General features: G+C 35.1%; 1 protein-coding gene across 2 annotated transcripts in view; it reads left to right on the forward strand.

Moving 5' to 3' along the window:
- The first annotated feature begins 2,704 nt into the window (after positions 1-2,704).
- The window catches only part of FUBP3 (far upstream element binding protein 3), a 248,426-nt gene continuing 234,108 nt past the window's right edge, over positions 2,705-17,022 (forward strand). The window contains exons 1-2 of one of the 2 annotated variants that reach the window (XM_053695769.1): positions 2,705-2,897; positions 5,309-5,362. In XM_053695769.1, the coding sequence (XP_053551744.1) occupies positions 2,811-2,897; positions 5,309-5,362 (141 nt within the window). In that variant the 5' untranslated portion in view covers positions 2,705-2,810. The remainder of the gene's footprint in view (positions 2,898-5,308; positions 5,363-17,022) is intronic. The other variant, XM_053695770.1, reaches the window with a different exon arrangement.

Consider the following 17,022-nt stretch of genomic DNA (forward strand, 5'->3'; position numbering starts at 1 on the left):
CTGCAATCCGTTAACCTTGTGGGCCTAGAGCTGGGCTTTGTGGTAACCTACTTATTACTGGACCATGTTTGACTCCTTGGGGTTTCACACACATATTGAATATACCTTTTTTAATCTAAGTTTTAAATGTCTTTGTCATTACACATACTTTATGTATTACACCTTCATTTTTTACCAGCATATTAGTAAAAGTTACGTTTTATTATATATCCACTGTCTGGCATTTACCCCTTCCTTGACACCATTACTTCCCTGATAGTAATAACCCTTTGAGTGATGAGGTACTGTCAACTTTTTCTTGCTCATTCCTTCATTTTTGGTGAACAACCTGGGTTGTCCTTGCTGATTGGACAGCACCAATAAACAAGTGCTGGTCAGGGTCTGAACCAAAAATTGTCTGGCTCCTTAGCTTAGATGCCTTCTTTTTCACATAAAGATAGCAAGAGAATGAAGAAAAAATGATAATAAGAGTAAAGTAGAAAGTTGCTTAAAATTGCATGCTCTTTCTGAATCATGAAAGAAAAATTTTCGGTTTAGTTTCCCTTTAAGCCTATATAAGCTGTTTTTTTCTGATTTGTTTCTGTTTTTTAATAATACATACAAATATCCTGTATTTTCTGGTTATATATATATATATATATATATATATATATATATATATATATATATATATATAAAATATGTATTTATGAATAAATAGAACATATTATTCTATGTAAAGAACATTGGAATGTGAAATATTAATATTTTCATGTTGGGTTAGCGCACTTGAGAATATGCAATCAGGTTTGCGCGAGAGTAGGGTTTTAGGTTTTTTTCCACACTTTTTTGCTCCATTGACTGCTATTGGGGATTACCGCGTTATCACACAACATTCTAAGATCGTGTTTTTACGTGGAAGAGTTATTGCACGAGGGAAAACAGTTTACTTTCAACTTGTAATACCGCTCCATTTGTAATCTGGCCCATAATGTTGCATACATATGACTATATATACATACATATGACTATATATACATACCTATGACTATATATACATACCTATGACTATATATACATACATATGACTATATATACATACATATGACTATATATACATACCTATGACTATATATACAAACATATGACTATATATACATACCTATGACTATATATACATACCTATGAATATATATACATTACATACATATGACTATATATACATACCTATGACTATATATACATACATATGACTATATATACATACCTATGACTATATATACATACCTATGACTATATATACATACATATGACTATATATACATACCTATGACTATATATACATACATATGACTATATATACATACCTATGACTATATATACATACATATGACTATATATACATACATATGACTATATATACATACCTATGACTATATATACATACCTATGACGATATATACATACCTATGACGATATATACATACATATGACTATATATATATATATACCTATGACTATATATACATACATATGACTATATATACATACCTATGACTATATATACATACATATGACTATATATACATACCTATGACTATATATACATACATATGACTATATATACATACCTATGACTATATATACATACATAAGACTATATATACATACATATGACTATATATACATACCTATGACGATATATACATACATATGACTATATATATATACCTATGACTATATATACATACATATATTTTTTTATCTGAGTACACATTGTTCACATTTTCTTCATGCCAAGTATTAAAGGAACATGAAACCAAAAATGTTCTTTCATGAATCAGAGCATAGAGCACATTCCCATTTACTTCTATTATCAATTTGCTTCATTATCTTAGTATCCTTTGTTGAAGAAGCAGCAGCAGCAATGCCCTACTGGGAGCTAACTGAACACATCAATAAGCCAATAACAAGATGTATTTATGTGCAGCCACCAGCTGCTTAGCATACCTAGGAATTGTTTTCAACAAAGGATACCAAGAGAACTAATCATATTAGATAACAGAAGTACATTGGAAAGTTGTTTAAAATAGTGTGCTCTATCTGAAACATGAAGTAAAACATTTGGGTTTCATGTCTTTTCAAGAAATAATTATTTCACGCAAAACACCTTATTTCAGAAAGTATAACAAGGGCCTTAGTAATGTCTGTTCAAAATAATGAATGCATTGCAGTAATTATTAATAGTTTTCTTTACTGAGTTATTCATTTTACTCTCTTTAGGTGTCTTTTTAATGCATTGCTAGTCCAGGAGTAGTAAATTAGTAAAGAAGGTCAATTTTGTTATTTTTGCTAGGTGCAACACATTCACTAAACACCAAATCACTTTATAAACTACAACCAGAGCCATAAACAGACAGGTTATGCTAGTACACGTGGCAGAATGCAGGTAAATAATACATTGCTATTGCTGGCAAGTAGCTGATATTGTCTAGTGACTTGTGTAACATACTTATCACCTGACCTATAAAAGATAATACCACTCGCTAATCGCTATAACGCTTGGGATATTGTGTACGATAAAAGCTTCTCATGCCATATAAACCAGATAATATCAATGTTAAAGGCCACTTCCGGTTTCGTTTTGGTTTGCCAATGACGTAATCGTGAAAGTACTCTATCTCCGCCAGCACACAACATATTTTTCCTCTTCCGGTCCCGACTTCCGCCGGAAGTCGTTCGCGTTGTGGCACCGAGGTTTCCGTTTCTGGGACCCCGGGCGCAGTGAGGGAGGTCGGTGCAGCGGCGGCCTCCTCCTGTAGGCGGGTGTCATGGCGGAGTTGGTGCAGGGACAGAGCGCTGCTCCCGTCGGGATAAAGTCGGAGGCGTACGCGGAGGCGCTGCACCGGGTCCGGCAGGTGAGGCAGCAGGGGGAGCAGGCCGCAGCCGGGGGAGGGGAGTAAGGGGGCAACTAGCCGCGAGGGGAACAGCTGTTACACAGAGCCCGAATGAGCAGGACATAGTCATTGTACGTGTGCTGAGGCTAGGCCCGGCCACATGTTGCCTGCAGGCCCAGGCTGGGGGACATAACGGGCAGTGTACGTATGGTTACCTGCCTGTGTCTAGCAGAGACTCACATCTGGTAGTGTAGGGAGCCACAACAACACGTATTCACCCTCTTACTGTGCCCTTATGGTAGTGGTCTGTACTGCTGCCCTACCAATAGTGCATGTGGCACCGGCTAGTGACCCTAGAAGCATGTGGCCCACTTAGATATCTTTTAGCATCCTGCAACTCCCTTAGTCGTCTCGTCTGACACTGTTTCACTCCCTTAGACGTCTCTCCCCCCCTTACCCTCTTGTGCTGTGCGACTACCATAGATGTGTCCCCCCATCTTGCGCTGTGCGACTCCCTTAGACATCTCCCCCCTGATGCTGTGCGACTCCCTTAGACGTCTCCCCCCCCGGCGCCGTGCGACTCCCTTAGACTTCCCCCCCGGTGCCGTGCGACTCCCTTAGACTCCCCCCCCCCCCCCGACGCTGTGCGACTCCCTTAGACATCTCCCCCCTGTGCGACTCCCTTAGATGTCTTCCCCGGCGCCGTGCGACTCCCTTAGACGTCTCCCCACCCCCCGGCGCCGCGCGACTCCCTTAGACGTCTCCCCCCGCACTGAGCGACTCCCTTAGACGTCTCCCCCCGCACTGAGCGACTCCCTTAGACGTCTTTCCCCCCCTGGCGCCTAGCGACTCCCTTTGACGTCTTTTCCCCCCCTGACGCCGAGCGACTCCCTTAGACGTCTTTTCCCCCCCTGACGCCGAGCGACTCCCTTAGACGTCTCCCCCGACGCCGAGCGACTCCCTTAGACGTCTCCCCCCCCCCTGATGCCGAGCGACTCCCTTAGACGCCTTCCCCCCCTGGCGCAGAGCGACTCCCTTTGACGTCTTTTCCCCCCCTGACGCTGAGCGACTCCCTTAGACGTCTTTTCCCCCCCTGACGCCGAGCGACTCCCTTAGACGTCTCTCCCCCCCTGGCGCCAAGCGACTCCCTTAGACGTCTCCCCCGACGCCGAGCGACTCCCTTAGACGTCTCCCCCCCCCCCCCTGATGCCGAGCGACTCCCTTAGACGCCTTCCCCCCCTGGCGCCGAGCGACTCCCTTAGACGTCTCCCCCCCCCTGGCGCCGTGCGACTCCCTTAGACGTCTTCCCGGCGCCGTGCGACCCCCTTAGACGCCCCCCCCCCCCGGCGCTGTGCGACCCCCCTTAGACGTCCCCCCCCCCCGGCGCCGTGCGACTCCTTTAGATGTCTTCCCCCCCCCCTTAGACGTCCCCCCCTCTGGTGCCGTGTGACACCCCCCCTTAGACGTCTCCCCCTCCTGGCACCGTGCGACCCCCTTAAACGTCTTTTCCCCTTAGAAGTCTCCCTCCCCCGATGCCGTCCTACTACCTTAGACGTCTTCCCCCCTGGTACCGTGTGATTTTTAGACCCCCCCCCCCCCCCCCCGGGCACTAAGGAGCCATAGCCCTTACATTTTTACTTACGGCTTTGTATGTCTCTGCATATGCATTTTAATATATTTATATAATTATTTCCTGGCTCTTCATTTTTGATTGCCCTGTATATTCTATGGGTATATTCTACATTTGTATTTGTCAACCCATCTCATAGGCACATCTTGTTAGCCTCTATTGTCCCCATACATGTGCTTTTACTATTGACTGTTTCCATGGAGGCCTCTACGGTTCACTTTAGGAGGCCATTAACCTTTACCGCTTTCCCTGGGTGCACACGGTTAGCCTATACGTCTCCCCCCCCGGCTGCATGTGGTCAGAGAATACCTGTTCCCCTGGGTGCATGTGGTCGACCTATACATTTTCCATAAGCATGAGCCAATAACCCACACTGCAGAGCTAGCTACAATCATATATGGGTCCCCTTGGCGCATGCAGTTGCCCTGACCGATTCCCCTTGGCGCATGCAGTTGCCCTGACCGATTCCCCTAGGCGCATGCAGTTGCCCTGAACAATCCCCCTAGGCGTGTCTGCATGGTTCCCACAGCCGCAGATTAACCTATATTGTTGCCTGCTGGTCTCCCTGGTCAACACTGATAGTGCATTTTACACACACATTTTGTACATGGCGGTCCCATCTCCCCCCTCATACTGCCCTTTATAAATAATACAGCAAAATGTTCTCCAGCGCATTGCATTCTAGTTTTTAAGTGGATAAATAAGTGCAATATAAACACACATACAGTAGAAGGCCTTGCGCTAGTTAGAGTATACCGTCTGGGTAGTGATTGTCGTTGTCTGCATCATTTGTTTATTTTAGAGTCATGGCGATGTCAGCCCTGAAGAGCTTGCACGGTACCTCCATGTGCTACAGGTACTAATGACTTCTATATCACAAGAATGGCTTTCTACACTTGTCTACAGTTTTCCATGGGTTGTGAAATCCAGCTTGTAGCATCTAACACTGGGTATTTTATAATTATATGTGCACCTTTCCCTGGCACTCTAATATATTTAGCAGGTAAATCACTAGCTTTCCTGGCTTCTTAGTTTGAGACAAATTGGCTAACCTCTGTTTTGCTTGCCCTATGCTCACTTCCTCTGTCTACACTTTATGCTGATGTCTTCTTCACTAACTAATGTGAAACCTGATTAATTTCAGAAGCCAATATTCACAATTTTCTAATTTTGCCTTCTAAATTGCATATATGTGGGTGTACTGTGTATGTATAGGTGTGTGTATGTGTATATATATATATATATATATATATATATATATATATATATAATGTGTGTAATTAATTTATTTTGCAAGATGCATTGTGTATGGAAATCATATGCACATAATCATATAACACATAAAATAGTTTCCTGCACACTAAGCTCTAATCCCTGCAAATGTTTGTAAATTTGGCGGTACCGCTATGTTACTATGCAGGTTGACTGTTTGTGCACACATTTTGTAAATTACCGAGCATGCTGAATTACCTAATGTGTTATTAGCTTAGACTAAGTTTTTGCTGATAGTAAATTTTAGTCGTTATTTTGCTGGCCAGCTTAGTGTTCAGGAAACTATTATATGTTATATGATTATGTGCATATGATTTCCATACATAATGCATCTTGCTAAATAAATTGTGTGTATATGTATATGTGTGTATATATATATATATATATATATATATATATATATACATACACATTTTGTATTTGTGTGTGTATATATATATATATATATATATATATATTGTGATTGGTAGATTGTGGTCACATGATACTAGCAGAAGAAATGGAATTAACTGAAATAAAAATATTTAATTAAAATTTAGACAGTCTGAATGCATTTTTGTTTTATTATTCATTCGTTGACTATGCAATTTAACTGTATTGAAAGGGACAGTCTACTCCAAAATTGTTATTGTTTAAAAAGATAGATAAACCCTTTATTACCCATTCCCCAGTTTTGCATAAATACTTGTATTAATATACTTTTTACCTCTGATTACCTTGTATCTAAGCATCTTCTGACTTTTTATTTATCTATTGACTTGCATTTTAGCCGGTTAGTGCTGTTTTATGCTGACTATTAAATAACTCGACAGACGTGGACACAATGTTATCTATATGACCCACATGAATTAGCAGTGTCTTGCTCTGAAAAGCTAATAAAAAGCATGCGATAAGAGGCTGTCTGTAGTGGCTTAGAAACAGGCAGATATGTAGAGGTTTAAAGGGATACTGAACCCAAATTTTTTCTTTCGTGATTCAGAAAGAGCATGCAATTTTAAGAATCTTTCTAATTTACTCCTATTAGCAATTTTTCTTCGTTCTCTTGCTATCTTTATTTGAAAAAGAAGGCACCTAAGCGTTTTTTTGGTTCAGGACTCTGGACAGTACTTGGTGGGTGAATTTATCCACTAATCGGCAAGAACAATACGTAAAGAAGTTTAGTTGAACTGTGTAAACACTCTACCAGATCTAGCCACCCTTACTAATGGAGTCTCTCACAACCCAGGTTGTTTACCAAAAATGGGCCAGCATCTAAACTTACATTCTTTCATTTTTATTTGATAATGGGAGTAAATTAGAAAATTTCTTAAAATTTAATGCTCTATCTGAATCGCAAAAGAAAAAATGTGGGTTCCGTGTCCCTTTAAATGTTATAAAGTTTTATTAAAGGGACATAATACCCATATGCTAAATCACTTGAAACTGATGCAGTATAACTGTAAAAAGCTGACAGGAAAATATCACCTGAGCATCTCTATGTAAAAAAGGAAGATATTTTACCTCACAATCTCCTCAGCTCAGCAGAGTAAGTTCTGTGTAAAAAGTTATACTTGGCTGCTGCTGCCCAGCTGCAGGTAATAAAAAATGAAGAAGTGAACAGCCAATCAGCATCAGCAGTGCTGAGGTCATGAACTCTCTTACTGTGATCTCATGAGATTTCACTTAACTCTCATGAGATTTCATAGTAATCTTCCTTATTATTAATAGGGAAATAAGATGAGAGTGCACAAAAGCTCGCTCCTTTTGCCTGTCCCGGGACAGACATACGGATTTGCTGCTTAGAAGTCCTTTACAATGGGATGTGGCTACTGAGGAACTTTTTTTCATAGAGATGTTCAGGGGATATTTTCCTGTCAGCTTTTTACAGCTATGCTGCATCACTTTCAAGTGTTTTAACATTTGGATATTATGGCCCTTTAATATAACAATTTTGGTTGTGCTAAGCTGGGGAATCGGTTGTAAAGGCACTATCTTTTTAAGCAATAACAATTTTGGTATTGACTCTCTTTAAAGGAACATTAAACACTTAAATATGGTAATATAAAATGATACATTGTGTGTATATATAGATACAACTTTGCAATATACTTTCATTATTTATTTTGTCCCCTTTTCCTGTAATTCCATTCTGAAGTTGTGAGCTTTTCAGTTCTTGTTAGAAATGGAAGTGCAGGACACTGTTATATTGCACACAGCCATTGGCTGCAAACTCTAGTGACCTATTTATAACTGTCTCTAATTGGCCACAGCAGAGAAGGTAACCTAAGTTACAACATGGCAGCTCCCAATGTTTTATAGTTAAAACTTTACACTTAGTTTGTCAATATTTAAGAAGCTAATACATTAAAAATACATCCTTATGTTATTCTCTAATTTTCTTTGAATGCATTATTCTATCTAATTATTTAGTATTTTATGTCTCTTTTAAAGGACCATTTTTTTCTGTAGATTTGCATAAACAGATGCATAATAAAAAGACAATACAATAGCACTTAGCCTGAACCTCACATGAGTAGTAGTTTTCAGTTATGTCTATTTCCACTCACCCTGTATCATGTGACAGCCACCAACAAATCACAAATGCATACAGTATATTCTGTGAACTCTTGCACATTCTCAATAGGAGCAAGTGACTTAAAGTGTAAATATAAAAATACATTTTGTTAATGGAAGTAAATTGGAAAATTGTTTAAAATTGCTGCTCTTTCTTAATCATGAAAGTTTAATTTTCACTTGAGTGTCCCTTTAATTATCCTTTTAAGGTATTAAAGTAGAACCTATTTGAAGAGCGCTAGTATATTGTGTAGTATCCATCCTGTTGTAGCAGTGTAATATCTCTTAACCTCTTAAAGGGACACTGAACCCAAATTTTTTCTTTCATGGTTCAGATAGAGCATGACATTTTAATTTACTCCTGTTAATTTTAATTGTTTTAATTTTAAAAGCAGGGATGTAAATCTTAGCAGCCAGCCCATTTTAGGTTCAGTACCATGGATAGCGCTTGCTTATTGGAGGCTTACATTTACCCACCAATAAGCAAGCATAACCCAGGTTCTCAACTAAAAATGGGCCGGCTCCTATGCATCAGATTCCTGCTTTTTAAATAAAGATAGCAAGAGAACGAAGACAAATTGATAATAGGAGTAAATTAGAAAGTTGCTTAAAATTGCATGCTCTATCTGAATCATGAAAGAAAATTTTTGGGTTCATTGTCCCTTTAAGGGCCGGGCATTTCAGACTAAAACTTCCCCAAAAACAGAGCATTTTTGCCATCACTACATTTAAACAGAAATAGAGCCTTTTTTATATTTACCTATCAAAACTATATATTCTGTTTTAGTAGACAACCCAAAGTATTGATCTAGGCCCATTTTGGTATCTTCCATGCCACCAAATTTTAAATTTTCCTTTAATTTGCTTGTCCCACTGTATTATGTTACAGCCATTTAGACTCATACGTATATACTGATTTCATGCACATGCTCAGTAGCAGCTAGTGCCTGTGTGCATATAACTGTCATGTGACAGCCTTCAGCCAATCATAGACTCATACTTACACTGATTTTATGCACATGCTCAGTAGGAGCTGGTGCCCTCAGTGTGCATGTGACAGCCATCAGCCAATCATAGACTCGTACGTATTCATTGGTTTCATGCACATGCTCAGTAGGAGCCGGTGCCCTCAGTGTGCATGTAACTATCATGTGACAGCCATCAGCCAATCATAGACTCATACTTGCACTGATTTTATGCACATGCTCAGTAGGAGCTGGTGCCCTCAGTGTGCATGTGACAGCCATCAGCCAATCATAGACTCGTACGTATTCATTGGTTTCATGCACATGCTCAGTAGGAGCTGGTGCCTGTGTGCATTTAGCCAATCATAGACTCATACTTGCACTGATTTTATGCACATGCTCAGTAGTTGCTGGTGCCTCAGTGTGCATATAAAGACTGTGCACAACTTGATAGTAAGTACATTGGAACGTCTGTTAATGAGAGGTACTAAAATGTTAATTTTCCTTTGTTCTCTAAGTATTGGCTTTTAAAGGGATAGTCAACGTCAGAATTAGTATTTTTTTAAATGGAAAGATAATCCCTTTATTACACATTCCCCAGTTTTGCATAACCAACCTATGTGATAACCGTGTAAGCCTCTGCAAACTGCCCCCTTATCTCAGTTCTTTTGACCGACTTGCATTTCAGCCAATCAGTGCTGACTCTTAGGTAACTCCACGGGCGTGAGCACAATGTTATCTATATGCACACATAAACTAACGCCCTTTAGTTGTGTAACTCAAAATGCATTCAGATAAGAGGCAGCCTTCAAGGGCTAAGAAATTAGCATATGAGCCTACCTAGGTTTAGCTTTCTACTAATAATACCAAGAGAAAAAAAGCAAAATTGATGATAAAAGTAAATTGGAAAGTTGTTGAAAATGACATGCCCTGTCTGAATCATGTTTATTTTTTACTAGACTGTACCTTTAACTAAAAAATGACAGATAAGAAAATGAGGTATTCTCTCCCTACAAGATCACCCCACTGTATCGTGTTTTGATTTGTTTGCAGAAACAACTATTGAAGCTATAAAAAAACACCTAAAGGAACCATTTTCCATAATCTCCTGTTTTTTAATAGCTTCATATTTGATCAACTTTTCAGCTGCACTATATTGGAAGGAGAAAAATGTTTTACCTTAACCATTTAAATAGCTTTCCTTAAATGGACACTGAACCCAATTTTTTTCTTTCGTGATTCAGATAGAGCATGCAATTTAAGGCAACTTTCTAATTTACTCCTATTATCAAATTTTCTTTATTCTCTTGGTATCTTTATTTGAAATGCAAGAATGTAAGTTTAGATGCCGGCCCATTTTTGGTGAACAACCTAGGTTGTCCTTGCTGATTGGTGGATAAATTCATCCACCAATCAAAAACTGCTGTCCAGAGTCTGAACCAAGAAAAAAAAGCTTAGATGCCTTTTTTTCAAAGAAAGATAGCAAGAGAACAAAGAAAGATTGATAATAGAAGTAAATTAGAAAGTTGCTTAAAATTGCTTCTCTATCTGAATCACGAAAGAAAATATTTGGGTTCAGTGTCCCTTTAACTAAAGCAATAATATTTTTTATTTTAAATGCTCGCCCCTCCCTCCTTACACTGAGGTCCTCGTGCAGATCTATCCCTCTACAAACCGTCCTTTTTTCATTGGGCTGCAGCTTCTTGAAACTTTGTAAGAGTTCATTCTGTGCACATAGATCTGCAGGGGAACAACGGCGTTACAGGGACAGTAAAGTCAAAATTAAAGGGACAGTCTACTCCAGGAGGTTTGTTGTTTAAAAAGACAATCGGTGCTGACTCCTAGGTAACTCTACTGGAGTGACAACAATGTTATCTATATTGCACACATGGGCTTACCTATGTTTAGATTACAACAAAGAATACCAAGAGAACAAAGCAAATTTGATGAAAGAAGCAAACTAAGTTGTTTAAAATGACATGCCCTATCGGAATCATGAAAGTTTAATTTTGACTAGACTATCCCTTTAAAGGGACACTAAACCCACATTTTTTCTTTCATGATTCAGATAGAGAATACAATTTTAAACAACATTCCAATTTTATTTATCTAATTTGCTTAATTCTTCAGATATCTTTTGTTGAAGAAATAGAAATGCAAATGGATGAGCCAAAATGCGAGGCATCTATGTGCAGCCACCAATCAGCAGCTACTGAGCCTATTTAGATATGATTTTCAACAAAGGATACATAGAGAATGATACATATTAGATAATAGAAGTAAATTTGAAAGTTGTTTAAAATTGCACTATCTTTCTAAATCATGAAATATTTTTTTTTGTTTTCATGTCCCTTTAAACCTCGATTCAGATAGATCATGCAATCTTAAAACACCTTACCAATTTACTTATCTAATTTGCTTCATTCTTTTGGTATCAATTGTTAAAAAGCATAGCTAGGTAGGCTCAAGGGCAATGCTCTGTGAGCTATCTGCTTGTGTTCAGCTAGCTCCCAGTAGAGCATTGCTCTCCAAAGGATACCAAGAGAATGAAGCAAACTTGTTAAAAGCAAATCTGAAAATTGTATGCTCTATCTGAATCATGAATGGGGGGAAAAAAAGTTTCCCTTTTAAGGTCTATTTCTAAGATTTATCAACGGGTGTGAGTGCCACCGGTTTGCATAAGAGAACCTGTAGCCTAGATTTAAGAAGCAGTGGTCAGCACTCCCTTCACCTGTTATGTGGCATATGTAAATTCAACCCCCCCACGACTTCCAACCAGATAGATTGACGGCACTTGCTTGCACGTGAGCATGGGGTGGTGTTGCACACTAGTCGTAGTGTGCAATAGTAAATGTGGGCAGCATATTGCTACCCTCTCCATGCGAAGCTGGGTGGACAAGGGACGGAGATATACACAAATACTTATACATACATTATATGAGAGATATACACAAATGCTTATACATATATTCTATGAGAGATATACACAAATGCTTATACATATATTCTATGAGAGATATACACAAATGCTTATACATATATTCTATGAGAGATATACACACATACTTATACATATATTCTATGAGAGATATACACACATACTTATACATATATTATATGAGAGATATACACATACTTATACATATATTCTATGAGAGATATACACAAATGCTTATACATATATTCTATGAGAGATATATACACAAATGCTTATACATATATTCTATGAGAGATATACACACATACTTATACATATATTATATGAGAGATATACACATACTTATACATATATTATATGAGAGATATACACAAATGCTTATACATATATTCTATGAGAGATATACACAAATGCTTATACATATATTCTGAGAGATATACACAAATGCTTATACATATATTCTGAGAGATATACACAAATGCTTATACATATATTATATGAGAGATATACACACATACTTATACATATATTATATGAGAGATATACACATACTTATACATATATTCTATGAGAGATATACACAAATGCTTATACATATATTCTATGAGAGATATACACACATACTTATACATATATTATATGAGAGATATATACAAATACTTATACATATATTCTATGAGAGATATACACACATACTTATACATATATTATGAGAGATATATACAAATACTTATACATATATTCTATGAGAGATATACACACATACTTATACATATATTATATGAGATATACACAAATACTTATACATATATTCTATGAGAGATATACACACATACTTATACATATATTATATGAGAGATATATACACAAATACTTATACATATTATATGAGATATACACACATACTTATACATATATTCTATGAGAGATATACACAAATGCTTATACATATATTCTATGAGAGATATACACAAATGCTTATACATATATTCTGAGAGATATACACAAATGCTTATACATATATTCTGAGAGATATACACAAATGCTTATACATATATTCTATGAGAGATATACACACATACTTATACATATATTATATGAGAGATATGCACATACTTATACATATATTATATAAGAGATATACACAAATGCTTATACATATATTCTATGAGAGATATACACAAATGCTTATACATATATTCTATGAGAGATATACACACATACTTATACATATATTATATGAGAGATATAGAATAGAATATACATATATTCTATGAGAGATATACACACATACTTATACATATATTATATGAGAGATATACACATACTTATACATATATTATATGAGCGATATACACAAATGCTTATACATATATTCTATGAGAGATATACACAAATGCTTAAACATATATTCTATGAGAGATATACACAAATGCTTATACATATATTCTGAGAGATATACACAAATGCTTATACATATATTCTATGAGAGATATACACAAATGCTTATACATATATTATATGAGAGATATGCACATACTTATACATATATTATATAAGAGATATACACAAATGCTTATACATATATTCTATGAGAGATATACACAAATGCTTATACATATATTCTATGAGATATATACACACATACTTATACATATATTATATGAGAGATATACACACATACTTATACATATATTATATGAGCGATATACACAAATGCTTATACATATATTCTATGAGAGATATACACAAATGCTTATACATATATTCTATGAGAGATATACACAAATGCTTATACATATATTCTATGAGAGATATACACAAATGCTTATACATATATTCTGAGAGATATACACAAATGCTTATACATATATTCTATGAGAGATATACACACATACTTATACATATATTATATGAGAGATATACACATACTTATACATATATTATATAAGAGATATACACAAATGCTTATATATATATTATATGAGAGATATACACAAATGCTTATACATATATTCTATGAGAGATATACACAAATGCTTATACATATATTCTATGAGAGATATACACACATACTTATACATATATTCTATGAGAGATATACACACATACTTATACATATATTATATGAGAGATATACACACATACTTATACATATATTATATGAGAGATATACACATACTTATACATATATTCTATGAGAGATATACACACATACTTATACATATATTTTATGAGAGATATACACACATACTTATACATATATTATATGAGAGATATACACATACTTATACATATATTCTATGAGAGGTATACACACATACTTATACATATATTTTATGAGAGATATACACAAATGCTTATACATATATTATATGAGAGATATACACAAATGCTTATACATATATTCTATGAGAGATATACACACATACTTATACATATATTCTATGAGAGATATACACACATACTTATACATATATTCTATGAGAGATATACACACATACTTATACATATATTCTATGAGAGATATACACAAATGCTTATACATATATTTTATGAGAGATATACACAAATGCTTATACATATATTCTATGAGAGATATACACAAATGCTTATACATATATTCTATGAGAGATATACACACATACTTATACATATATTATATGAGAGATATACACACATACTTATACATATATTATATGAGAGATATACACATACTTATACATATATTCTATGAGAGATATACACACATACTTATACATATATTCTATGAGAGGTATACACACATACTTATACATATATTTTATGAGAGATATACACAAATGCTTATACATATATTCTATGAGAGATATACACACATGCTTATACATATATTCTATGAGAGATATACACACATACTTATACATATATTATATGAGAGATATACACACATACTTATACATATATTCTATGAGAGATATACACACATACTTATACATATATTCTATGAGAGATATACACACATACTTATACATATATTCTATGAGAGATATACACACATACTTATACATATATTATATGAGAGATATACACACATACTTATACATATATTATATGAGAGATATACACACATACTTATACATATATTCTATGAGAGATATACACACATACTTATACATATATTCTATGAGAGATATACACACATACTTATACATATATTCTATGAGAGATATACACACATACTTATACATATATTCTATGAGAGATATACACACATACTTATACATATATTCTATGAGAGATATACACACATACTTATACATATATTCTATGAGAGATATACACACATACTTATACATATATTCTATGAGAGATATACACACATACTTATACATATATTCTATGAGAGATATACACACATACTTATACATATATTCTATGAGAGATACACACATACTTATACATATATTCTATGAGAGATACACAAATGCTTATACATATATTATATGAGAGATATACACACATACTTATACATATATTATATGAGAGATATACACACATACTTATACATATATTCTATGAGAGATACACACATACTTATACATATATTATATGAGAGATATACACACATACTTATACATATATTCTATGAGAGATATACACACATACTTATACATATATTCTATGAGAGATATACACACATACTTATACATATATTCTATGAGAGATACACAAATGCTTATACATATATTCTATGAGAGATACACAAATACTTATACATATATTATATGAGAGATATACACACATACTTATACATATATTCTATGAGAGATATACACACATACTTATACATATATTCTATGAGAGATACACACATACTTATACATATATTATATGAGAGATATACACACATACTTATACATATATTCTATGAGAGATATACACACATACTTATACATATATTATATGAGAGATATACACATACTTATAAATATATTATATAAGAGATATACACAAATGCTTATATATATTATGAGAGATATACACAAATGCTTATATACAGGTATAATATATGTATAAGTATGTGTGTATATCTCTCATATAATATATGTATATGAGAGATATACACACATACTTATACATATATTATATGAGAGATATACACACATACTTATACATATATTATATGAGATATATATACACATACTTATACATATATTATATGAGAGATATACACACATACTTATACATATATTATATGAGATATATATACACAAATACTTATACATATATTATATGAGAGATATACACACATACTTATACATATATTATATGAGAGATATACACAAATGCTTATACATATTTTCTATGAGAGATATACACAAATGCTTATACATATATTCTATGAGAGATATACACACATACTTATACATATATTATAAATTCAACCCCCCCACGACTTCCAACCAGATAGATTGACGGCACTTGCTTGCACGTGAGCATGGGGTGGTGTTGCACACTAGTCGTAGTGTGCAATAGTAAATGTGGGCAGCATATTGCTACCCTCTCCATGCGAAGCTGGGTGGACAAGGGACGGAGATATACACAAATACTTATACATACATTATATGAGAGATATACACAAATGCTTATACATATATTCTATGAGAGATATACACAAATGCTTATACATATATTCTATGAGAGATATACACAAATGCTTATACATATATTCTATGAGAGATATACACACATACTTATACATATATTATATGAGAGATATACACATACTTATACATATATTCTATG

Source organism: Bombina bombina, chromosome 12, assembly GCF_027579735.1.
Source record: "Bombina bombina isolate aBomBom1 chromosome 12, aBomBom1.pri, whole genome shotgun sequence".
NCBI classification, from domain to species: Eukaryota; Metazoa; Chordata; class Amphibia; order Anura; family Bombinatoridae; genus Bombina; species Bombina bombina.